The following is a 25,791-nucleotide window of genomic DNA, read 5'->3' on the forward strand; positions in this document are numbered from 1 at the left end:
AGCCCTGAGTTCCCCGTGGCGTCTGGAATGTTCCTCTGGCCTCGGGGAGGTGTGGAAGGGGCTCCATCCTCTCCCAGGCTCCTTCTGGGAGGAACTGAAAGCAGCTGAATGTGCACCAGAAATGCACCCGCGGTCACCGAGCCACGAATCACTCATCCGGGTCTGCCCTGCCTTGCACTCACCCGGCTCTGCCCTGCACTCACCCGGCTCTGCCCTGCACGGTCTCGGCCTGTTTGGGATGTCTGAGAACCGGAATTCCACAAAACTCTTCATCACGGCACCGCCGGAGCCTGGAGCCCCCTCCCCGGTGGGGGAAAAGCCGGGCACGAACCCAGCTCGGTGGGGAACGGTGCCCAGCCCCGGGTGTTCCCGGTCCGTCCGACCGAGGAACAGGGAAATGAATACTCTGCCGTGGGGTTTCTTCTTTCTGAGCCCCAAGAGCCTCAGCATCCCCAGGGCTGGTGAGGGGGTCGGGCTGAGGCAGGTCCGTGTGGGGAGACACGGAGGGTGCTGGTCCCACCTGGCTCCTCCACCGAGGAGCTGCCACCACCGTGGTGGCCACAGGGGTCCCAGCTGGGTGCTGGTCCCACCGGGCTCCTCCACAGAGCAAATGCCACCACGGTGGTGGCCACAGGGATGCCAGCTGGGTGCTGGTCCCACCGGGCTCCTTCACACAAGAGATGTCACCACCGTGGTGGCCACAGGGGTCCCAGCTGGGTGCTGGTCCCACCGGGCTCCTCCACACAAGAGATGCCACCACCGTGGTGGCCACAGGGGTCCCAGCTGGGTGCTGGTCCCACCGGGCTCCTCCACAGAGCAAATGCCACCACGGTGGTGGCCACAGGGATGCCAGCTGGGTGCTGGTCCCACCGGGCTCCTCCACAGCCCAGATTCCGGGTGCAGACAATGCATGGAGCAGACAAAGCTCCTCTTCTTCCCCGAGGCTGGGGCCACCTCAGACGGGCTCAGTCCCCTCCAGAGCCCTTGGGGATTCCAGTCCCGGCTGGAATTTTTCCCTTGGAAGGGTCTTGGTTTGAGGGTGGGTGATGCCCGGGCTGGAAGGGAAGGATGGATTCACGGGCAGCGAGACTGGGGTGGACATCTCCATCTCCAGGAGAGGGGGCCCTTCAGCCGGCTGGGATCGACAGGGAAACAGAAAATGAAGAAATCGGGGGGGGAAAATGCAGCAGAGGAGGAGCTGAGGGTGAAATCCCGGCGGGGTGTAGGATGAAAAATCGCCTGCCCCTCGCTCTGCACCCCTGGCTGGTTGGATGGGCTCCTTGTGGAGCTCGGAGAGTCCGAGGGATCCCGGCAGCGCGGGCGGGATGAGAGGGGCGGGCAGCGAAAGGGAAGCGATCCTGCCGGGGATGTACGAGACAGCGCAGGCGGTGGCTGCGAACAGCCGAGCAAAGCCAGCGTGACAGCTCCCGGCTCATTCCAGCCTGCAGAATCCACCTCGCAGCTGGAAAAGCCCAGAAGGGAGCCGGGTTTGGCCGGTTCTGCGGCTCCCAGCGCTCCCGGGGCTCTGGGGGATGCGGGATGCTCTGCAGGGAGGGTCCATCTCCCACAGATCCCTCTCCCCAAATGTCCCACCCCGCAAAAAATGTCCCGTGAGCGGTGAAGCCCGGCGCTGCTCGGTGCCACTGGCGGAGCTGTGTCGCAGGTGCCACCGGAGGGCGTTCAGGGACAGCAGTGCTTCAGTGAGTTAGGATCCTGCTCCCTCCATCCCCGTCCTGCCTCTCGGGGTGCCTCTTCCCCCATGCCGACCCCAAACCCCCCTCGGGTGTGGAGGACAGCCTCATTTCAGGGCTCTCCCTCGTTCCCCTGGTTCCGGGAAGTTTTTAATTAAAGGAGAGCAGGGTGAGGATGCTGCCTTCCATCTCAGGGGTGGGACACCCCCCCTCTGCCTGTGTCCCCCACCCTGCCCGGCTCTACCCACCCTGCTGGGGTTCAAGGAGATGATTTTAGGGGTGTGAGAGTGGGGCAGACAACTGGGAGGTCTTGTTCTGGGGGGCCACATGAGAGCCTGTCCCTCTGTGTGACCCCACCTTCCACTGCTACACTGCCTCCAGGGCCAGCCTTGGGGACACCCAGGGGACACCCGAGTACATCCCAACTCTCCAGACCACATCCTGCAGAATTTGGGGAGCATCCACCATCCCAGAGGCTTTTGGCTCACACTGCCAGTGCTTGTGGGATCTGGTGGCCCCTGGTGCTTCAATTTCTCACCCCATGGAAAATCCTGCCAGGGTGGGTGTTCAGCCAGCTTTGGGGGAATTTCTGGGATCCCGGAGCTTTTCCTGAGCAGGGCTTTGCCTGCAGGGAGGAGCTATCTCTGCAACTCTGCTGTTCCCTTCTCAGCCTGGGGACAAACTCCATGCTTGCCCTCTGATTCACAGGTGCCTTGTGAATCACCCTTGTGAATGGCACGGGGTGATCGATCAGCCCAAAGTCAGCCTCCTTCCCCCCGGGAGGAGGGAGGGCAGGGTGGCAGGAGGGAAAAGGGCTCAGGCTGATTTGGGAGCACTGCTGGAGCAGAGCCACCTGCCCGGTTTAATGTGCCCAGCTCCTTTGGATCCAGCTCTGTTGCTCCCACAGTCCCAACCCGCATGGACTGGAGAGCCAGCAGCTTCCTCACCCACCAGCTCCAGCAGCCCAGAAGCTGCTCACGGAGGCTGAGCAGAGATTTTTATTCCCCCCAAAAGGCAGAAACCAGTGTGGAGTTCTGTGCCTGTGGAGATGCAAAGACAAAGACGGTGTTGGGGGGGTTTTCCTCTGTCACTAGTGCAGGGGACAAACAGCAAAAGTGAGACACAGAATCATTAATTCCTGTGGGGACGTGGCTGCTGATAACAGATCCCAAACAGACAAAGGACAGAAATTAGAGGTGCAGGGTTCACTTTTAATCAGAAGGGCTATTGGGTGTTAGAGCAACTCCTCTCTTCCACCCAGGAGAGTCACAAGTGGTTGTTCTGGCCTGTTTTGGGGCCAGGGACTGATTTCCCCAGGGAGGAGGTGCCACCAGCCCGAGTGCTGGCATCAGGCAGGGGCTTCAGCCAGAGGGAGAAGCCTGTGTCTGCCCAGAGCTTTTCCTGCAGGAATGAGGGTGCTGAGAGCATTTGGAAGTGGAGCTGGAGCCCTGCTGCTGTGGCTGGACTCATGACTCATTTTAAAACCAACCATAAAAGCAATTTTCCATGGAGTGATCGAAGCTTCCCTGGCTTATCACTGCCCCGGTTCCAGTCACGAAACCGTGGTGCTCACAGGCTGCCCGGGCAGTAATTGGAGGGCTTAATTGAGGAAGGTCATTAGGGACAGGCAAAGATAGGGCAGCTGGAGCCTCTCACCTGCTGTGGGTTGCTGAGGCTTTCACAGCAGCCGTGGGGAAAAGGGGAGGTTCAGGCTGGATACCAGGAAAAGGCTCCTCACCCAGAGGGGCACGGCCCCAAGAGCTCCAGGAGCATTGGACAGCACTCTGAGGCACAGGCTGGGATTGTTGGGGTGTCTGCACTGATGACCCTTCCAGCTCAGGAGATTCCATGCTGTGATTTTATGGAGCCCAGCAGGAAAAATGGGGCCTGTCCTGGGGTCTGGCCTGTTGGATGGGATGTCCAAGGAGTGGTGAGCATGTAGGGGTTTCAGACCAAGGTCTCAGGGGTCCCTCCTGCCTTTGCAGAATGCCTGGAATGGTCTTCTACAGCTCCGTGGGATGGTTCCATCAGCATCAGGAGAGGGAGAGGTGCTAAATGTAGGTAGGGAGTTAAAAAGTGTCTGCTTTGCCTCCCGCCCCATGAAGAGAAGGGAAAGATAATTTGTCTGCCCATTCCTCTCCTCTCCTGCCTCTTCCCTCCCCCTGCTCCATCCTGACACAGAGGTGACTTCTCCAGCCCTCCAGGAATGGATCTTGGGGAGCCCTCCCACCAGCAAGAGGCTGTTCCACACCACTGTTGTTAATATTAAGCTGCTTATCTGCCCCAGGGCTATAAAACTCTCATCTGCAACGGAGGAACACAAATTTCCCTCCGTTCTTTCTATCTGCTCCTGCTTATTGCAGCCTTATCAGCACAGCCAGGCAGCCTTTGGGGCACGGGATTCATGCAATGGCTGCAGCAAATGAGGCCTCTGGTCCCAGCACCGCGTGTCCCCATGGGGCCAAGTCCACCCCATGGGGATAGCATGGCACTGATGAGTCCCCAGCAATCTCACTGCTCTTCTGAGTCACCAGGCTAGGCCCTGAGCTGCACCTCCAGCAGATGATATCACCTCGCCTGCAGCAGGGGAATGCTGGCTTTGGGGTGTCCCCTGTGGGAAGTGGGTTTGGGACTTTGGGGCATTGACCTGGGGGATGTCCCCTGTGGGAAGTGGGCTTGGGACTCTGGTGCCTTCACCTGTGAGATGTCACCTGTGGAAGTGGGTTTGGGACTCTGGGGCATTGACCTGGGGGATGTCCTTTGTGAAGTGGGTTTGGGTTTTTGGTGCATTGACCTGGGTCCTCGTCATAGTTGGTGGAGCTGTTAATTGGCTGGTGAACCTCATGGGTTGTCCTAAAGCATCCTTCCACGTTTTTCCCAATGCCTTTGGTAGCCCACAGCAGGTTTGGACCTTTCCCTCCAGTGCTTTCCCTACGAAATTGGGATCATGACATTAAGTGGGGAAGACAAAGCTGGTGTGACGCCAACAGCTGCTTGTGCTGGCTCAGAGAATTCGGGTGGCTCTGAGGCTGTGTCACCTCAGTGTTCCACCACAAACTGGTGACCAAGAAGGGCCTGGACACACAGAGTCACTGCTTTTCCCCCAGGCTGGCTCAGCAGGTCTGGACAAGCCAGGATCTCCCCGAAGCCTTGAGCAATCGGCTTCCCCGTTCCCTTCCCCACCACGCTTTCATCTCTGCCTCTTCTGGGAAGCTTTTGTGCAATGCCTGATGAGTGATTGGCATTTGGACATGGCAGGAGCTCTGGCTGGAGCCCCACTGCTCAGGGTCTGGGGCTGTGGAGGCAGAACCCTCCCCTGGGATGGCTGCAGGGCAGAGCGTGCTGCACCAGGGTGGTGCTTGTCCCCGTGTCATCGCTGCCAGGTGCTGGGCTTGGCTGGGGTGGCTTTGCGTGCAAAGCTGGGGAAAAGGAGGCATCTGGCTCTGCTGGCACGGGCTGACTGGCAGCCAATGTAAACTCTTGGGTTTGAGCTGGAGCAATTCCTGGGTGTCGTTATTTTCCTGCCGTGAAAACACCTTTGTTCCAGCCAGGAACAGCAGCAGTTCGGCTTTCCCAGCAGCCAGGGCTGAAGGTGTCTTTCCTTGTGTCCTTCCTTCTGTCCTTCTTTGTGTCCTTCCTTGTGACCTCATGTTCTTTTTGTCTCTTCCTTTGTGTGCTCCCTTGTGTCCTCCAGGGCCACCACCGACCATGGTGGAGGAGGTGGATGAAGGCTCAAGTTGCCCCAGGGGAGGTTTAGACATTGGGAAAATTTCTTCCCCATGAGGTTGGTCAGTGGTGGAGTCACCATCCCTGGGGGTGTTAAAACATGTGACACTTGGGGGCACATGGGGACACATGGGGTTAGTGGTGGCCTTGGCACTGCTGGGCCTGATGAGGATAAAGTCTTTTCCAACCTAAACAATTCCATAATTCTGTAATTCTGATGGGGGCTGTGGGGTTATGGCATGGGTTGGCTGTCCTGCATCCATCGGAGAGCGACTCCCAAAGGATACGGTCCAGGACTAGAATAGCCAACATTTAATGGAATACCCAACACTAGAAACACCAGGAAACAAAGCAGGCAACGATTGCTACAAAACCAATCCAATAAAGCAGAAGTCCCGACGGTTTCAGTTTATCCCATCACCCCACAAAGTCCTTCCAGACCCAGCCCTGCTGGCAGGACCCCCTGGAGATGTCTGCTCCCAGCGCTCAGCTCCTGCCCTTGGTGGGGAAGCGCTGCCTGACCTGGAAGTGCTCCCACCTCTTGTGCTTCAGGGACAGTCGTAGAGCGGGGTCACATCCACCCTGCCGCCCTCGCCGACGCTGAACTCCAGCTGCTGCAGCAGCGTGGCCAGGAAGAGGAACACCTGCCAGTGGGCAATGTTCTCCCCAGTGCACCTCCTCTTCCCCAGGCCAAACACCAGCCCCTTCTCCCCGTCCTCTTTGCTCACTTTGGTTCCATCAGCACTGAGGAAACGCTCAGGGTTGAAGGTCTCTGGGTCCTTCCAAAGCTTCCTGGAAGGGAGAACATGGGGTGTTGAGATGGTTTCTCCTGGTCATGGGTGTCAGGGGGACGCTGGGAGGGGGGAACTGTCGGGAAGAACATCCCTGATGGTTTGGACCACAGGAGGGGTCCTGTTTGTCGCTGCAGGAGGGGACCTGTTTGCCAGCCCAGGAAAGGACCTGTTTGCCAGCCCAGGAGGGTTTGTGCCTCACGGTACTCACTCGTCGTGGTTCACTTGCCACTGGTTGACAAACATGCAGTGATCCTTTGGGATGAAGTGGCCGTTCAACACCGTGTCCTTGGTGGTGCTGGGCAGAGAACAGGTGGAGAGCTGGGCAAGCCCAAAAGCTCTTCTCGTCCTCAGGGAACTGTCAGGCAATGTGACAGGGTTCACAGGGGTCCCAGGATGAGGGAAGAGACAAGAATCTTGACTCCATGTTCAGAAGGCTTGGTTTATTATTTTATGATATATATTATATTAAAAACTTTACTAAAAGAACAGAAGAAAGGATTTCAGCAGAAGGCTGGCTAAGAATACAAAAGGAATGAATAACAAAGGTTTGTCTCTGACTGAGACAGTCTGGACAGCTGGACTGGGATTGGCCATTAATGAGAAACAACCAGATGAGACCAATCACAGATCCACCTGGTGCACTCCACAGCAGCAGAGAATCTTTGTTTACATTTTGTTCCTGAGGCCTCTCAGCTTCTCAGGAGGAAAAATATCCTAAGGAAAGGATTTTTCATAGAACATGTTGGTGACAAGGCTGCTCCTGAAGGGTGTGACACAAAGGGGTGGTTTTGTGGGGACAGTTGTGTCCTCCATGAGCCATAACACGGTGCCTCAAGGCCACCTTGTCCCTGGAGCAGCTCTGCCAGCCCACCACCATTCAGCACTGTCACTTTTGTTGTGCTGAAGGGAAGAGAGGAGTTAGACGAGACCCACAGCTCCTGACAAGTCAAAGCCCAGCAAACCCTGCAGGAGTTTCATCTTCAAAGCCCAATTTGTGCCCTTAGGACTGGCTAGGAAATACCCCAGATTGTATTTGGGACGTTTAAGAGTCTTGCTTTCACTTTCCTCCAGCAGAAAAATTCCAGTTCCACTTCACAGCTCATTCCAGAGGAGTTGTGATGAAAAATATAAACCCAGGGGTGTTGGGGGTGAAACTACCCTCAAAACAAAGGATTCCACCCCAGAAGGGCAACGAGCTGGAATATTTCCCCCTGCCAGGGATCCAAAACCCCAAAGGAGGCGTCAGCCGCTCCATCCCGTACCTGTGTGGGATGGTGAAGGGCAGGAAGGAGGAATGCCTGAACATCTCCAGGATGAAGGCTTCCGTGTAGGGCAGCGTGCCCCGGTCCGACAGCCGCGGCCGCCTCTCCCGCCCGATGGTCCGGTCTGGGGAGGTGGGTCAGGAGAGGGTCAGCACCAGGCTGAGCACAGAGGGGCTGGCCCAGAGGGATGTGGGTCATGGACTCACCCAGCTCCTCGTGGATCCTTCTCTGCATGCTGGGGTTTGTCACAAGGCACACGAGGCTCCAGGTCAGGGCTGTGGTTACGGTGTCGAAGCCTGGGCAAAGAGGATGGGGTGTGGGTGAGCTCAGCACAGCACCTGTCGGGACCCAGAACATTCCTCTGGCTGCCCTGGGTGATTCCAGACCCTGGCAGGGGGCTCAGAGACCTTGGCACAGAGTCAAAACCACCCCTGCCTTGGATTTTAACCCATGGAAACAATTACCAACTTTGTGTGAAGAGTTACAAGCCACAAGAGTTTGAGCAGAATAATAGTTAATTGGTCACAGGGTGAAAAAGTAGAATTTTAGGGGTTTTAGAATGGAGGTTCTAGAGGCAAGATGGAGGAATCTGGGCATGTCATGTCCTTCTTCTCCTTCTTCTTGTCCTCCATCTTCGGCTGTCATGGTGATACTTTTAGATTGGTTTAGACCAGAGACAGACTGTCTAACACAGGTGATAGGTGTTGGAAAATTATTGTAAGTAAAGTACAGGTAGTTCTTAGTATAAAAATCTAACACCACCCCAAGGGCAGGGGCTGTGCCACAACCAACCTGCTGGACAGACCTCAGCAGGTCCGAAAAAGAATGTATCAGATAAGAGAAAATAAACAACCTTGAAAACCAGAGACAAGGAATCCTGACTTCTTCTCCAAGAGCGCAGGGCTGGGAAAAAAGGCTTTTAATACCTCGAGCAGCACCCACCCTGGCCTGAGGGCTGACTATCACAAGGGGCAGTCTGGGCTGGCTGAGGAGGCAGGGGACATCCTGGCCACGCAGCAGGGCTTGGGGCTTTATTCTGCCATAACCAACCTTGATAAAATATCCTGTTCTCTCAGCCTGTCCCGCTCCTGGGTTGTGTCAGGTTTGTACAGCTTCTCCAGAATTGGGGGAATTTCCACAGCAAGGTGAATCAGCCCACAGACATCTCCCTCAGCTAGGAAAAACCACTCTAGATTGTTAGCTGAGCTAGATAACCCATGCCCTTCACTTTTCCAGAGCCAATATCCCAGACTGGTCTCTAGAGGTACCCCTGGAAGGTCCAGTGAGCAGGAGGGAGAGTGCTTCGACCCAAACCAGCTGCCTGCTGTTGAACAGGAGGAGCTGGAAAAGACCTGTGAGCATCTGCCAGAGCTGAGGAAAGGTGGGAGGATACCTGCTCCAAAGAGGTCGTTCACGAGGTTGACAATCTTCTCCTTGGGGATCTGCGTGGCCGTGTTGGCTCCCAGTTTTTTGTCCAGGCACTGCTCAGTGAGGGAGTCTGTGATGTCCCGGATGTTGTTCTGAGAGGAAGAGGAGGCAAGGTCATGGAGCAGGACTGCAGAGGGGTGGGTGCTCCTGGGCAGACCCACAGAGTGCTGGGGGAGCATCATCCCTCAGCTCCTGTGGTCCCTGTGGAAACAAGGAGAGGGCTCTCCCAGAAACGCGAGGTTTAACCACCAGACTGGCCACATCACACAGGGAATGGAGGAGATGCTGAGAGGCTCATGAAGCTGAATCTGGGGAGGTTCAGCTGGGACATCAGGACATTCCTCCCCCAGAGGGTGGTGGGGCTCTGACCAGGCTCCCCGAGGAATGGCCATGGCCCCAAGGCTGCCAGAGCTCCAGGGGAGTTTGGACAACGCTCTCAGGGATGCTCAAGGTGGGATTGTTGGGGTTGTTGGGATGTGTGCGCAGGGCCAGGAGCTGGATTGGATGATCCACGTGTGAGCCAGCTCAGGATATTCCACAATTCTACGGTACTCTGTGATTCCATGAGAAGGAGGACTGGGGAGAGACAGTGGCCATTGTTGCTTGGCTGCCAGAACACAAACACCTCGCTGATGGAGAGGGGAGGAGAGCAGGTGAGGATCCTGCCAGCTCTTACCTCGTCGTAGGTCTCGTAGTGCTCCTTGACCCTCTTCTACAGGAAGCTGAAACCTGTTGAAATCAATGAACAGCTTCATGCTGCGGCTGGGCAGGTAGCGGAGCGCGGGGATGAAGTCGGTGGGGTTGCCATCAGCAGTGACAGCAGTGAACTCCTCCATGGAATTCACCAGGCTGAGCAGCTCCTGGTCGTCGTGCTCGTAGCGCTTGCCGAAGCACATGGCACAGATGACGTTGGCCACTGACACCACCAGGTACTGGTTGAGGTCAAACCTCTTCTCCTTCTCCATCACCTGCAGGAACTTGGTGACCAGGTACTCGGCCTCCTTGGAGACGTGCTCCTCCAGCAGGCAGCTGCAGGACGAGGTGGGGCTGGGCGCGACGGAGAAGCTCTTCAGGGCGCTCTGGGCCAGCTTCCTGCGCGCTTTCCACACCTCCCCGGAGTCGGGGCTGAACGCCAGGCTCTGCCCGTTGGAGATGTAGTGGAAGCTGGGCAGGTCGGGGCGCCCCATGAAGTCGTCTCCCTGCTTGACCAGGGCTCGGCGGATGGTGTCCAGCCCGCTGAGCACCAGCACGGGCCGTGTCCCGATGCGCACCTCCATCACGTCCCCGTAGCGCCGGCTCAGCCGCGTCAGCGCCAGGTGCGTGTCCCTGCGCAGCTCCAGCACGTTCCCCAGCACGGGATAGCCCCGCGGGCCCGGCGGCCGCCGCAGCCCCGCGGGCACGGCCGGCCGCAGCCGCTGCACCAGCAGGAACACCAGGCAGAAGGCGGCGGCCGCCAGCAGCACCTCGCTGGCCGACAGCGCCACGGGCCACATGGCAGCCTTCGGGGTCACCGCCGGCAGCCCTAAAGGAGGGAGCGGGGTGAGGGCGAGAGCCGCCAGCAGCGAGGGGCTGAGCGCTGCAGGGGGGGGGACAGGGACAACGAGTGACAGCCCTTGAGCAGCTCAGGGGATGGAGCTGCCCCTGCAGCACCGCGGGTTTCCAGCGGCACACGCGGGAGAACTGTGAAGGCTCCAAAGGCACCCACCCATCCCTTAAGGGAGTCCTCAACCCGTCAGAGACTTTGTGGCACCCCTTTCCCTGCAGCAGACCCTTAGACTGGCGTGCAGAACCCTCAGGAATGAACCAAAAATGCATCATGAGCTGGGGCTGGTCTCTGGGCTGAGACACCTGGACGTGTTCCTGACAGGGACAGGGACAGCCCTTGAGCAGCTCGGGGGATGGAGCTGCCCCTGCAGCACTGCGGGTTTCCAGCAGCACACGCTGGAGAACTGTGAAGGCTCCAAAGGCACCCACCCATCCCTTAAGGGGGTCCTCAACCCGTCAGAGACTTTGTGGCACCCCTTTCCTCTCTGAAAACCCAAACCCCCACTGCCACAGCTGTGGCTCCTGCCCAGGGAAGCCTGTCCTGTAAAACAAGGCATGGAAAACTGCAGCTCAGCAAATCCCAGGGAAGCAGGAGCAGAGGAACAGCAGCTCCTCCACCAATGTGCTTCCAGGACCACCAAACCCACCAGGAGTCACAGCCAGGAGGATGGACCTGCTGCCCACAGTATTGGGGGACTTGGGCATGCCACAGAGCTGCTCTGTGACAACACACAGCTTACTGGGTGAGCAGGGGCACCCAAATGTGACCTTCCTGCTCCTATATCCACCTTCTACCCCTCCCAAAACACCCAAGCTGCCTCTTACCTGGTTGGGTTTAGGCTCCCAGCAGGGATTGGCACCAGGAGCAGGGGGGAATCCTCCTCTGTCTCCTCAACCTTCTTCTCAGGTCACCTTGTTCTACTCTGCCTGGTCCTTCTTCTCCTGCCACCAGGGAGTCCACAGCTGTCTAATCTCTCCACTCACTGGGTGTTTATCTTCCTCTCCCTCTACAAAGCCCTTGGCAGTAGCTACCCGTTAACAAATGGGGCTGACCCTGGCTGGAGCGTGTCCAAGAAGCCAGGGAAGAGCCTTTCTCCCCTCCAACAGGCTCTGGGCTATCAAGGGTGACTTCTCCTCCTGGTCCAGGGCCCTGGAGCCTGCTGTGGGGAGGCAGAAGGGGGTCCCCAGGACAGGGAGGAAGGAGGAGGTCCCTAAGCCCTGCCTTGGGGAGGATGTAGGACCTGTTGTCAGCATTGCTTGCCTACGGAATGTGGGTGTCAGCATCTCCCCCAAAAAGCTTTTCTGGGCTGGCCAGGCTGTTCCCAGCAGCCAGAGAGGGCTGTCACTTCCACGGCCACTCTGGAGGTGTTGGGAGCTGCAGGCTGTGAGCGAGGGGACACGTTTGTGACAAGGCACCCACAGCCCTCCCCGTCCATCCCTGGGGAACGATCCGGCAGGTCCCCTGTCCCGGGAGCGGTGGCTGCAGGATCCTCCGGGCCAGGGGCAGAGCCAGGCTCAGGTTAACGATTGGCCAGGTTTGCGTGAGAAGGCGGCTGGCTCGCTTCCCCCGGCTCCTCCGGGGCAAACAGGCAGCGAGGAGGAGGAGGAGGAGGAGTGGCGGGGCAGAGAGGAGGAGGTGAGCCCGGCAGATAGGAGAGGTGAAGGGGCAGAAGGGGGCAAGGCTGGGGCAGTTCATTCTCCCAAAGCACCGGGTGACACCCGACAGGGAAATGCTCGGGCCAGCGGGGCTGTTTCTCCGGGCGGGGCAAAATTCAGGGGAGTTTGGGAAGTGCAGCTGGGATGAGCAGGAATGAGCCAGAACTTGGGAGTTTGGCCCGACGTTTCCTTCAGTCTTCGAAAATTCCAAGGGGGATTTGGCCCAGGTAAAAGCTGAGCTAATATTTAATAAAGGCTTTCAACATCTGGTCTAATCGGGCTCGTTAATAGCAATGACGCCGTTCATTAATGTTTGGTAAGAGCCATTACAAAACTCCGGCTGCTGGTATTCCTGCTGATAATTCCCGGGAATGCCGCAGCTCTCCCGGCCCCGGCAGGACCCTTGGGAACGCTTTTGGGGAGGCAGGCTGCAGGAGCAGGTCTTGTCGGGCGGGCTGGATCCTCCCATCCCCGTGGATCTACCCGGACCCATAGCGTGGGGTCGGGCTGGGGCTGAGCGACCCCCCCCGCCCTCCCCAGCAGCATTTCAGACTTTGTGCTGATGCTGAACTCACCCACTCCTCATCCATCACATCCCAAAGCTCTGGAGAAGCTGGGGAGGGTCCCGGAGATGTTTCCCAGGACCCTCTTCCAGCCCGTCCCAGCTCTCCCCGGTGGCTGCCAAGCCCTGCTAGGGCAGGGTGCCTCCTGATGAGAACAGCGTTAAGAGCCGCTGCCTTGCGTGCCAGGCAGCCTCACACCCCACAAACACCCCAAAAACACCCCAAAAACACCCTCAAAACACCCTCAGCCCCCGCCGCCCCTCGCGGAGCCCGTGGATCCCCGGAGCTGCCTGGGGCAGCCGTGGGGACGCTGCCAGCCCCCTGTCCCTGCTGGGTGCCGCCGTCCCCTCCGGGGGTCAGCACCCCGCGGGACAGGGCTGTGCGTGCGGGGACAGGCGGGAGCGGCAGGGTGACGGTTCCCGCAGGCACGTGTGGCACGGCATGGGTGGCACCCGCACGTGCCCACGCCCGAGGGACACGGAGCTATGCGGGACATGGAGGGGTTCGCAGCCCTGAGCCTGTCCCCGCGCACGGATGAGTGCAGGGCGCGTCTGCGGCGTGTCCGTGAGGGGACACACCTGCGCAGGTGTGCGGGGGCACGGCTTGGGCACACTCAAGGGGGGGACGCGGGGACACTCGGACAGACAGACCGAGCGTTGTGCCCGGTGTTGTGCGAGGTGCCAGAGCCATGCCCGGCCGGGCTTTATGGACGCCCTGACGAGTGTCCCCAGCGGTGGGGCACCTTTGTGACATTTGTGGCCAGCAGCCTCGCAGCGCGGGGCACCGCTCGGTGTCGCCTGGCGCTAAGAGGGGACATTTCAGGTGGCACTGCCCTCTCTCCCTCTCCTCGTGGCTGGAAAGGGCTGGGATGACCGTGTCCTCTCGAGGGGACGCAAATCACAGGGCACTGCCGTCCCCTCGCAGGTGATGCAGCCTCCTGCGGCAGAGGGCACCCCTGTTGACACCGACGATTGTCCCCAGTGTTGGAGACCCCCCACAAGCTCCCCAGCCCGCAGCCAGCCGTGGCGGGAGCTGATCCTGAGCTGCTCCGGCGCCGCCCTGACCCCGGGCCAGGCTCCTGGACGGGAGGCCACCGCCCTGGTCCTTTAAAAACCATTTCCCCCCCCACCCACCCGTAGCGTGACTGCGAGTGACCAGGACGGCCCTCCCGGGTCTGGCCGGAGCCCTTTCGCACGCGATGTCCCTAATGCCACCTCCGGGACCCCCCGGAGGGGCGGGACCCCCCTGGCCTATCTCCCACCTCGTGGCGGCTGGGCTGGGAACAGGGATTGCGGGCGGACGGGGGACAGATTTTGGGAGCGGGCTGGTCCCCCTTGTCCTCTCTGCAGGGCAGGACCTGGCCTGTCACACCTCGGGGAGCGGGGCTGGGGGCTCCAAACTCTGCCCGAGCCCCCCTTTGGACCCCGAGCATCCGCCCCGGCGTGCCCGCCTCCCTCCGGCTGCACCCTGTGCCCCATGCCAGCCCCACCTCGCCCCTCGGGTCGCCCTGTCCCCAGGGGACAGAGGTGACACAGGGCACGGCGGCTTCTCACGCGAACCTGGACAATCTTTAACCGGGCCGGGGCAGCCAGGGCCGTGACCCCGGGGGTCCCTGCGGAGCTGTGGGGTGGTCCCGCAGCGCGAGGTGGGGGGACACGCACGGAGCCGGTGGCCGCCGCTCGGCTCTACCGGGCACAGCGGCGGCAGGACGGGCACGGCCCCGCGGAGGTGCGCGATGGCTGAAGCCCCGCGGCGAGCGGTCCGAGCTCATCCCCGCGTGTTCGCGGAGCCCCGCGGGGGTCGAATCCGCCAGTCCCCCCCTCCCGGCCCTCACTGCGCTGCCCGGGGCGGTTTTCCCACGCTCCCGCTGTCCCCGCGGCTCCGAACACCGAGGATGTGCCGGGGCTGCGGGCGCCGGGGCGGGGGGCGCGCCCGTGGCTGTACGGAACCCTCTGGGTCTGGGGGCGAGCAGGGCAGCCGGGCCGGCCCCCGGGGGGGTCCTGGGGAGCAGCGGGGCGCGGGACCGGCGCCTTTAAGATCCTGCCGGTAGCGTGACTGGAGTGACCGGGGCTGTGCGGGTTTGCCCAAACATCCCGCCCTCTTCGCACGCGATGCCCGCCCCGGGCTGGAACCCACGGGCGGCACCGACACCGACACCCCCCCCACACCCCACGCCCCACGCCCCACGCCACGACTCCCCCCCCTCCCTTCCCTAACCCTCCCCCCAGCCTGCCTCGCAGCCTCGCCCCCGGGGATGCGCGGGGAGCGGAGGTCCCGCACCCCACGCTTGGGGGGAGCCGAGGGGAAGGGAAGGGGCAGAGGGTGGGGGGGGTGTGGGGGGGTCCGGGGAGTTCTTGGGGAGTTGGGGGTCACGTGACGGGAGGCGGCCTGGCCAATCAGCGCGCGGGGCGATGCATATAAAGCAGGAGCCGCGGGCAACGGGCACCCGGCACCTGCCGCGGGATCGGGCCCCTCCCGGCACTCCGCACCGCTCCCGCCGAGGTGAGTACCGGAGAGCCCGGACCGCCGTGGAGGGGGCTGGGGGGGTTCTTCCAGCACTCCTGGGTGATGGGCAGCCCTGCCGTGGGCTGTCCTAGCTTTCCGACCCCCGCAGCATCCTCCCCCCACCTGCTAGAAGGTGGTTTTGGGGGGTCCTGGGGTAATGCTCCCCACGCGTGTCTTGCCACTGCTGAGGGCTGGGAGGGGGTCCCGGCTGGGCTGCACCCGCTGCCTTAAAAAGTCCCTAGAGCGCCCCCGAAATCTTCCCCTCAGGTGTCCCGTGGGTGACAGCGGCACCCTGCCAAACCCAAGGGAAAGGGGGATTTAACAGCCAACCTCCTCCCAGCCCTGCTCGGGGTTTTCGGGTGGATTTCTTCCCGTGAGGAGCTGGGAGCTGGGCTCGGTGATCCTTAGGAGTCCCTTCCAGCTGGAGGGACTGTGATTCTGACAGAGGGATGGTTTCTGACAGAGCTGGGAGTGGGGTGCACCCATCCCGCTGGCCCCGCTGCAGGCAGGGTTATTTTCCATGCCATGGATCGCTCAGGGACCATCCCTAGCACTGCTGTGTTTCCTGGGCTGGTGAGTGCTGGCTCGGTGACTCAATCAGGATCAGCTCTCCTCTAGCCGAGTGCTCTGGAAAAAACTTTGATGAGGAAAGAAAGATCCTGTGGTTAAGAGAGCACCTTTGCTTCCCTAGCAAGTAGACAAAAAGTTAGGGGACCCTTTCCTTTTGCTCCTGGCTAGCAAAACCCTGCTTTTCAGTGTGAGGAGTTTCCTAAAGTGTGACAATTGTGGATCACCAGTGAAGCTCAGCTCTGCTCCTGTCCTGTCCTGCACTGTCACAGCTCCAAGGGTCTCTGCCCAGAGACCAGCCCCAGCTATAAATGCATTTTTGGTTTATTCCTGAGGGTATGCTGCTGGGAGAGGGAGGCCACAAAGTCTCTGACGGGTTGAGGTCAGCTTGGGTGTTTTGGGAGGGGTAGAAGGTGGATATAGGAGCAGGAAGGTCACATTTGGGTGCCCCTGCTCACCCAGTAAGCTGTGTGTTGTCACAGAGCAGCTCTGTGGCATGCCCAAGTCCCCCAATACTGTGGGCAGCAGGTCCATCCTCCTGGCTGTGACTCCTGGTGGGTTTGGTGGTACTGGAAGCACATTGGTGGTGGAGCTGCTGTTCCTCTGCTCCTGCTTCCCTGGGATTTGCTGAGCTGCAGTTTTCCATGCCTTGTTTTACAGGACAGGCTTCCCTGGGCGGGAGCCACAGCTGTGGCAGTGGGGGTTTGGGTTTTCAGAGAGGAAAGGGGTGCCACAAAGTCTCTGACGGGTTGAGGACCCCCTTAAGGGATGGGTGGGTGCCTTTGGAGCCTTCACAGGTCTCCCGCGTGTGCCGCTGGAAACCCGCAGTGCTGCAGGGGCAGCTCCATCCCCTGAGCTGCTCAAGGGCTGTCCCTGTCCCTGTCAGGAACACGTCCAGGTGTCTCAGCCCAGAGACCAGTCCCAGCTCATAATGCATTTTTGGTTCATTCCTGAGGGTTCTGCACGCCAGTCTAAGGGTCTGCTGCAGGGAAAGGGGTGCCACGAAGTCTCTGACGGGTTGAGGACCCCCTTAAGGGATGGGTGGGTGTCTTTGGAGCCTTCACAGGTCTCCAGCGTGTGCTGCTGGAAACCCGCAGCGCTGCAGGGGCAGCTCCATCCCCTGAGCCGCTCAAGGGCTGTCACTCGTTGTCCCTGTCCCCCCCCCGGCAGCGCTCAGCCCCTCGCTGCTGGCGGCTCTCGCCCTCAGCCCGCTCCCTCCTTTAGGGCTGCCGGCGGTGACCCCGAAGGCTGCCATGTGGCCCGTGGCGCTGTCGGCCAGCGAGGTGCTGCTGGCGGCCGCCGCCTTCTGCCTGGTGTTCCTGCTGGTGCAGCGGCTGCGGCCGGCCGTGCCCGCGGGGCTGCGGCGGCCGCCGGGCCCGCGGGGCTATCCCGTGCTGGGGAACGTGCTGGAGCTGCGCAGGGACGCGCACCTGGCGCTGACGCGGCTGAGCCGGCGCTACGGGGACGTGATGGAGGTGCGCATCGGGACACGGCCCGTGCTGGTGCTCAGCGGGCTGGACACCATCCGCCAAGCCCTGGTCAAGCAGGGAGACGACTTCATGGGCCGCCCCGACCTGCCCAGCTTCCACTACATCTCCAACGGGCAGAGCCTGGCGTTCAGCCCCGACTCCGGGGAGGTGTGGAAAGCGCGCAGGAAGCTGGCCCAGAGCGCCCTGAAGAGCTTCTCCGTCGCGCCCAGCCCCACCTCGTCCTGCAGCTGCCTGCTGGAGGAGCACGTCTCCAAGGAGGCCGAGTACCTGGTCACCAAGTTCCTGCAGCTGATGGAGAAGGAGAAGAGGTTTGACCTCAACCAGTACCTGGTGGTGTCGGTGGCCAACGTCATCTGTGCCATGTGCTTCGGCAAGCGCTACGAGCACGACGACCAGGAGCTGCTCAGCCTGGTGAACATGGGCAACGAGTTTGGGGAGGTGGCTGCGAGTGGCCACCCCACCGACTTCATCCCCGCGCTCCGCTACCTGCCCAGCCGCACCATGGAGGTCTTCAAGGACATCAACCGGCGCTTCAACGCCTTCGTGCAGAGAATTGTGCAGGAGCATTACAGCACCTTCGATAAGGTAAGGGCTCCAATGCTCTTGGGTGTGGGTGGAGATGCCTGCAAGTGTCCCTTGCTGCTGGGCTTTTGGCTTCCTTTTTCTGCCTCTGTCGAGGCTGGGGTTGAAGGCACTTGAGGTGATGGTTCACCTTCAGGCTCGGGTGTTTATTATTTATTATCTATGTTACAGTCTCGCAGCAGTGGGTTCTGCAGTCTTTCCTTAACGAGACACAAAATTATTAACTATCTCTTGTTATAAGGTCTTTTAAGGCTAAACTATCCAATTAAGAAATGACAGCTAATTACAAAATTCCCAATTACAAAATACCACCTGAACCCATGAAGGAGGTGAAGAAGAGCAACGAGCCTCCACCCTAAATCCTCCACCTTGCTCTGTATCTATTACTATATTCTAAAACCCCAAACTCTGAGTTTTCCACCCTGTGACATTGCACACTTCTATCAACTACACACTCATAGTCCCAGTGCTATCAATGAATTTTGGAAGCCTTCTCCACAGCCTCAGGTCGAATGTAGTGCTCTCCTGGGACTCAGAGTCTGTCAGCACAGAAAGTCTGAAAATTCTCAGCATCCAGAGCTCCCTGCCTCACCCAGTAAAGCCCCTTGGAGGCCTCTGAGCTGCAGTGATTCCCTCCCCAAGCCATTCGAGGCAGGTTTCCCCATCCCTGTGTGTCCGTGGTGTCCCTGAGCCACTTCTCCAGGCAGCACCGACAGACCCAGAGGACACAGCCTCAAGCTGCACCAAGGGAAATTTAGGTTGGATATCAGGAAAAAGTTTTTGACAGAGAGGGTGATAAAATTCTGGAATGGCTGCCCAGGGAGGTGGTACAGTCCCCATCCCTGGGTGTGTGTAACACAGCCTGGATGCGGCACTGAGTGCCAGGGTTTAGGTGAGGTGTTGGGGCTGGGTTGGACTCGATGGTCTTGAAGGTCTCTTCCAAGCTGGTCATTCTGGAATTCTGTGGATTGTTCCCCAGGAGCACATCCGGGACATCACGGACTCGCTGATCGGGCACTGCCAGGAGAACAGCACTGGGGAGGATGCCCGGGTGCAGCTCTCCAATGAGAAGATCATCCACATCGTCAACGACCTCTTTGGGGCAGGTGGGAACATTCCTGAGGGCACCATTGGACCTTTGGGATGAGGCTGGGTCGGGACATGCAGCGGCTGTTGGGCCACCTTTGAGTATGTGGAGTTGCTGTTGGGTGCCTTCCTGAGCACTTTTTGGGGGAACAAACACCTGGAGTGGTGGAATCTGAAACACCCACTCACCTGTCCTCTTGTGGTCACTAAATGCCTCCTCCATGCCCATCCAGGCTTTGACACTGTGGCAACTGCCCTGTCCTGGAGCCTCATGTACGTTGCCTTGTACCCTGATGTCCAGAAGAAGATCCACGAGGAGCTGGGTGAGTCCATGACCCACATCCCTCTGGGCCAGCCCCTCTGTGCTCAGCCTGGTGCTGACCCTCTCCTGACCCACCTCCCCAGACCGGACCATCGGGCGGGAGAGGCGGCCGCGGCTGTCGGACCGGGGCACGCTGCCCTACACGGAAGCCTTCATCCTGGAGATGTTCAGGCATTCCTCCTTCCTGCCCTTCACCATCCCACACAGGTACGGGATGGAGCGGCTGACGCCTCCTTTGGGGTTTTGGATCCCTGGCAGGGGGAAATATTCCAGCTCGTTGCCCTTCTGGGGTGGAATCCTTTGTTTTGAGGGTTGTTTCACCCCCAACACACCTGGGTTTATATTTTTCATCACAACTCATCTGGAATGAGCTGTGAAGTGGAACTGGAATTTTTCTGCTGGAGGAAAGTGAAAGCAAGACTCTTAAACGTCCCAAATACAATCTGGGGTATTTCCTAGCCAGTCCTAAGGGCACAAATTGGGTTTTGAAGATGAAACTCCTGCAGGATTCACTGGGCTTTGACTTGTCAGGAGCTGTGGGTCTCGTCTAACTTCTCTCTTCCCTTCAGCACAACAAAAGCAACAGTCTTGAATGGCTACTACATCCCCAAGGACACCTGTGTGTTCATCAACCAGTGGCAAGTGAACCACGATGAGTGAGTATGCCAAACCCCCCCACTCATCCAGGCTGCTGTGGCTGCTCTGGGCATACAGATCATGCCTATCCTTGTGCCAAAAAAATCTGGATCATGTATGAAAGGGCAGATTGGACCAAAACTGATGTGGGTTTGGTGCTGAGCCCAGCCTTGGCTCTGCTGGGCATGGAGCTGGCCCAGCTTGACTTGGTCCCTGATTCAGCAGCTCCCCAGCACTGGGGATTACCTAATTTATGTCAGGAATCAGCAAATCCTGCTGCCAAGCAGATCCTGTGATCCGAGCTCTGGATGTGCTCAATGGGAATCGCTTGCTCCCCTTTATAAGGGAGAAAAATGTGGTGATGTGACCCTGTTTCAGTCAATGGGCTCATGTTGTGGTGGCTGATAACCAGCTTGGGGAATGATGGGGGGGCTGGGAAGCAGAGCCCCATCCTGCCCCTCCACTGCTTCCCAGCAGAGAAACTCCAGCAGGGAGTCAGCTAAGGATGGATACAGGAGGGGGTTCCCAGATGGGGTGTTCTGGATCAAACTCAAGATGGCTGTATCCAAACACCCCACCCAAGAGGCCAGAAACCTTCTGATATCCCTCCTGCTCCTGCCTGAGCTGGAATGGGAGTGCTGCCCTTAGGGCAGAGAGGATTCTATGGATCCCAGCAGAAATTCCCAGCTGAGACACTGTTAAATGATGCATTGTTCACAGGGGTCCCAGGATGAGGGAAGAGACAAGAAAGTTGACTCCATGTTCAGAAGGCTTGGTTTATTATTTTATTATATATATTATATTAAAAACTATACTAAAAGAACAGAAGAAAGGATTTCATCAGAAGGCTGGCTAAGAATACAAAAGGAATGAATAACAAAGGTTTGTGTCTGACTTAGACAGTCTGGACAGCTGGACTGGGATTGGCCATTAATGAGAAACAACCACAGAGACCAATCACAGATCCACCTGGTGCACTCCACAACAGCAGATAAGAATTGTTTGCAGTTTGTTCCTGAGGCCTCTCAGCTTCTCAGGAGGAAAAAAATACTAAGGAAAGGATTTTTCATAGAACATGTTGGTGACAGTTAAATCCCACCTGGCACCTCCCAGCAGCTGCACTGGACAGATTGGGAAGTTCTGGTGAGAGGATTCAACCCAGGAAACCCTCCTGGTCCCCATTTTCCCTGTTTGAAGAGCTGCTGGATGATCCCAGTGCTGAAGCTGCAGGTTCCCTGGCTGCTGGGATTAAATGGATGGAATTAAATCCACCTCTGGTGTCTGCCTGGGCACACCCAGCCCCAGGCTGGAGCAGGGCTTTCAGCAGGCTGAGCTGATGGAGTCTGAGATGAGTTGGTGCTGTAGATGAGGCCCAGAGCTTGCCAAGGGTGGTGGAGCCAGGCAGGGCTGCCAAGCTCCTCTCTGCAAGGAGGGGTTTTGTTCTCTGACCCCATTGCAGGGGCTCAGAACCATCCCAGTGCCCAAGGGACCCTCTGCTCTGGGGCTGGGATCTGGGACACCTCAGAGCCCTGCCAGGGCCTGAAGGGGCTCCAGGAGAGCTGGAGAGGGACTGGGGACACGGGATGGAGGGACAGGACACAGGGAATGGCTCCCACTGCCAGAGGGCAGGGATGGATGGGATATGGGAAGGAATTCCTCCCTGGAAGGGTGGGGAGGCCCTGGCACGGGAGAAGCTGTGGCTGCCCCTGGATCCTGGAAGTGTCCAAGGCCAGGCTGGATGATAAATGGTCTCTTCCAGCCAGGTCTCATAAACTCTTGGAGATCTATTTCACACCCAAGGTAGCTCAGCTACCTTAGAAGGCATAAAATCAGTAGGATGGCTTCTGTGGTGGTGTTGGAAACAGAAAAGTTTTAATAAAAGGCAAAATAGAAAAACTCTTCACAGAGAAAACCCGAGCCAGGTGCAAGAGGTTCTTGCTCCTGGTAAAACACCTCACAAAAGCCATTTGTTTCTTTGCTCTCTTCTTTTTCTAGTAAATTGCTCAGACAGGACTTTTTGGCTCCTGTCTGTCACCATGGTATTTTCTGAAAAATCCCTTCACCAGGACTTTTCTCCTGAGAAACCTCAGGAAATAAATGTGGGCAGCAATTATCTGATTGCTTGGAATGTGGTCTGGAGGTTGCTTACCAACAGGTGCAGCTTGGATCGGTTCCATGTGAATTGTTTTTAATTAATGACCAATCCCAGTCCAGCTGTGTCAGGACTCTGGTCAGTCAGGGGTTTTTGTTATTCGTTCCTTTCTAGTTTTCTGATGGGTCCTCTCTCTTTCTTTAGCATAGCTTTAGTACGTCATTTTAATAGAAAAATGGAGGGATGGAGAAATGGAGGAATAGAGGAATAGAAAAATAGAGGAATAGAAAAATAGAGGAATAGAAAGAGGAAAAGAGGAATAGAAAAATAGAGGAATAGAAAGAGGAAAAGAGGAATAGAAAAAAAAAATGGAAAAAAATGGAAAAAAATTGGAAAAAATTGGAAAAAATTGGAAAAAAATTGGAAAAAAATTGGAAAAAAATTGGAAAAAAATTGGAAAAAAATTGGAAAAAAATTGGAAAAAAATTGGAAAAAAATTGGAAAAAACGGAAAAAAATTGGAAAAAAAAGAAAAGGGGGGGGGGGAAAGAGGGGGGGGAAAGTAAAATAGATAATATCAATCTTCTGAGAACTTGGAGGCAAATTCTCATCCCTCACCTTGTCCTGGGGACCACCACAACACCTGTCCAATTGGCTATCCTTGAGTTTGAGGGGAAGTCTCCCAGGTCCTATGAGGTGTCTTCTTTGCTAATTGAGGCAAGAAACTTCTGGGCTTTTTTCCTCTTTAAGGAGCCCAAGGATAGTTTGGTCACTCCATCAATGAGGGCACATTGCTGTAGCTGGACAGGGCTTGGAGCACGCTGGGATGGTGGAAGGTGTCCCTGGACAAGATGTTGTGTGACCCTGTTATAAATGAATATTTCAATTTCATAATGAAGGAAATGGATTAAATAATCAAAGAATAAATGTGGAAAAAGCTGCAATTTGACTCTGAGCCAGGTGATCCAAGTCAGGGATAGCCAGGATTTGGCTTCTATGCACCCAAGTCCCCGTGGGTCTCCAAATGTCATTTCTAAGGGATTTGTTTTATACTTTTACATGTTTTTCTACAGAGTCTTTTGGGCTCTGGAAGGGGCCTTTCTTCAGCATATTTTAGTATATTATTTAGCAGTTTTTTGTTGCTTGCTGCCACCTTTCCCAGAACTGGTGGATAATTGCTGGAATCCTGCCAGGTGGAAATCTTCTGAGATAAACTCCTGGTGTCTGGATAATTCTGAATAATAAGAATATTATCTCATTGATGATGCCCATCAGATGCCTCCTGCTGGGGTCGTGTCAGATGAAAACAATCCCTTGAAATGTCCATCTCTGGACACAGTGTCCTGCTGGTGTTTAAATCTCCATCCTTATTACACAGCCATTACTGCTGGCTGCCCCACACTGGCTGTAGGACACAAAATGCTGCGGTTTTCATTTCCTTTAGCACAAATTATTTTATAATATTTTATATTTTAGGCATCATTTATTTTATATTTTAGGCATAATAGATTATATTTTAGGCATAATGTATTTCAGGCACAATATGTTATGTTTTAGGCATGATATGTTTTAGGCAGAATTTATATTATATTTTAGGCACAATGTGTTATATTTTAGGCATACTGTATTTAAGGCATAATACAATACATTTTAGGCATAATGTAGTTTACATTTTAGGCATAATGTAGTTTACATTTTAGGCATAATGTAGTTTACATTTTAGGCATAATGTAGTTAATATTTTAGGCATAATGTAGTTTACATTTTAGGCATAATGTAGTTTACATTTTAGGCATAATGTAGTTTACATTTTAGGCATAATGCAGTTTACATTTTAGGCATAATGTAGTTTACATTTTAGGCATAATGTAGTTTACATTTTAGGCTTAATGTAGTTTACATTTTAGGCTTAATGTAGTTTACATTTTAGGCTTAATGTAGTTTACATTTTAGGCTTAATGTAGTTTACATTTTAGGCTTAATGTAGTTAACATTTTTAGGCTTAATGTAGTTAATTTTTTAGGCACAATTTATTTTTTTAGGCACAATTTTTTTTTAGGCACAATTTGTTTTAGCCATAGGTTTTTTTTATATTTTAACCATAGTTTTTTTTTATATTTTAGGCACAATAAATTTTAGGCATAATGTATTTTATATTTTAGGCATAAGGTATTTTATTTTTTAGCCATAATTTTTCTTCGTATTTTAGCCATAATTTTCTTTGTATTTTAGACATTTATTATATATGATATATTATAGATATTATACGTATTTTACAAGTATATAGATATAAAATAATGTCTATTCTGATGCTGTCTCTGGCATGTCCCAGGGCGCTGTGGAAGGACCCCTCGTCCTTCAGGCCCGAGCGGTTCCTGAGCGCGGCGGGCACGGAGCTGAGCCGCGCCGAGGGCGACAAGGTTCTGTCCTTCGGCCTGGGCCGGCGCCGCTGCCTGGGCGAGACCATCGGCCGCTGGGAGATCTTCCTCTTCCTCACCACGCTGCTGCAGCAGCTGCACTTCGGCCTGCGGCCCGGCGAGCCGGTGGACATCACCCCCCAGTACGGACTGACCATGAAGTACAAGAAGTGCGAGGCCTTCCAGATCCGGCAGCGCTTCCCCGCCGGGAGCTCTCCGTGAGCTGGCAGGGTGGTTCCTCTTCCCAGCCCCATCAGCCCTTCCCATGTGGATGATGATTCCCAGAGGTGTCTTGGAGAGGTCCAGCCTCTGGTGGGGAGGGGGATGCTGGAGGTGGGATGTCCTCTGCCTGCCATGAGCAGCTCCCTCCATCCAAACAGCAATAAACCTCCCTGGGGATCCTGCCCAGCCTTATCCCGTGGAGTGAAATCCTTTTTGCCCAGTATGGACTGACCATGAAGTACAAGAAGTGCAAGGCCTTCCAGATCCGGGAGCTCTCCGTGAGCTGGCAGGCTCAGCCCTCCTCTGCATGATGGTTCTTCTCCTGGTGGGGCTCTTCCCAGCCCCATCAGCCCTTCCCACGTGGATGATGATCCCCAGAGGTGTCTTGGAGAGACAGCCACTGATGGGAAGGGGGATGCTGGAGGTGGGATGTCCTCCGCCTGCCACGAGCAGCTCCCTCCATCCAAACAGCAATAAACCTCCCTGGGGATCCTGCCCAGCCTTATCCCACTGAAATCCTCTTTCCCAGCTCATTATCCCACTGGCAACAGATCCTTTCCGAAGGTTCCGGAGCCTTCAGCAGAGCCCACCTCGAGGGGACCCATCCTGGGTGCACCCACGCATCCGAATTCCTTGAATGTAAACTCATGGAGTGAATTCCTGAGTAGGAATTAACTGATTTAAAAAAAAAAAAAAATCCACCAGCAAATCTGCTCACAAACTGAGGTTTTAAATCAATCCCTACCATGAAGCCTCCAGGAAAATCTCAAAGGATTGGGGAAAAGGGAACTGCAGGACACTCCTGGCTTTCAGACTAACTCTGCACTTGCTGCCTTTTTTAATATCAGGGTTTTTTTTTTCTTTATCAAGCAATAGATTTCTATATCCAAGCTGAGGGGCTTTCAGGACTGCAGGAGGTGCCTTTTGCTGCCTTCAGCTTTGGCCAGTGGGAAGGTGAAGCCTCGTGGCAAAGGGAGCAGCAATTCCTGCCTTTTTGTGCCTGTTTGGGGTGCAGCTGTGTGCTGGGGTGGAAACCACACCATATTTCTAACCCAATAAATTCTTACACGAACCTCTCTTAAGTCTCTTTCTGATCTTATTCCTCTTGGAAATGTTTTTTTTTTTTGGGGGGGGAAGCACCCTAAGCAGCTCTATCATCCCAAAAACTGTGAGTTGGTGTGTTGGATTGGGGTTTTTCCAGTGGGAAA

The 25,791-nt window shown here is 56.3% G+C and overlaps 2 protein-coding genes across 2 annotated transcripts; one reads left to right on the forward strand and one right to left on the reverse strand.

Moving 5' to 3' along the window:
- Positions 1 to 5,903: 5,903 nt before the first annotated feature.
- On the reverse strand, positions 5,904 to 10,418 carry LOC132333150 (cytochrome P450 1A5-like). The gene is given in 8 exon segments (XM_059857955.1): positions 5,904 to 5,977; positions 5,980 to 6,209; positions 6,420 to 6,506; positions 7,474 to 7,597; positions 7,680 to 7,769; positions 8,867 to 8,993; positions 9,578 to 9,626; positions 9,628 to 10,418. Coding segments are annotated over 8 exon segments (1,548 nt in total). The 5' UTR covers positions 10,395 to 10,418.
- A 4,706-nt stretch (positions 10,419 to 15,124) lies between these two features.
- On the forward strand, positions 15,125 to 25,660 carry LOC132333306 (cytochrome P450 1A4-like). Its single transcript, XM_059858288.1, has 7 exons — positions 15,125 to 15,167; positions 16,962 to 17,812; positions 18,789 to 18,915; positions 19,129 to 19,218; positions 19,301 to 19,424; positions 19,787 to 19,873; positions 24,277 to 25,660. The coding sequence occupies exons 2-7, from the start codon at positions 16,991 to 16,993 to the stop codon at positions 24,581 to 24,583; spliced, it is 1,557 nt and encodes a 518-aa protein (XP_059714271.1). The 5' UTR covers positions 15,125 to 15,167; positions 16,962 to 16,990; the 3' UTR covers positions 24,584 to 25,660.
- The last annotated feature ends 131 nt before the right edge of the window (positions 25,661 to 25,791 follow it).

The sequence above is a fragment of the Haemorhous mexicanus genome, chromosome 13 (genome assembly GCF_027477595.1).
Source record: "Haemorhous mexicanus isolate bHaeMex1 chromosome 13, bHaeMex1.pri, whole genome shotgun sequence".
NCBI lineage: Eukaryota > Metazoa > Chordata > Aves > Passeriformes > Fringillidae > Haemorhous > Haemorhous mexicanus.

Excerpts from the sequence above, each read along its gene's own strand:
- LOC132333306 (XM_059858288.1), top strand. The coding sequence starts at position 16,991 with ATGTGGCCCGTGGCGCTGTCGGCCAGCGAGGTGCTGCTGGCGGCCGCC. Across the intron at positions 19,425-19,786 it reads CCCTTCACCATCCCACACAG|CACAACAAAAGCAACAGTCT; the intron begins GTACGGGATGGA and ends TCTTCCCTTCAG. Across the intron at positions 19,874-24,276 it reads TGGCAAGTGAACCACGATGA|GGCGCTGTGGAAGGACCCCT; the intron begins GTGAGTATGCCA and ends GGCATGTCCCAG.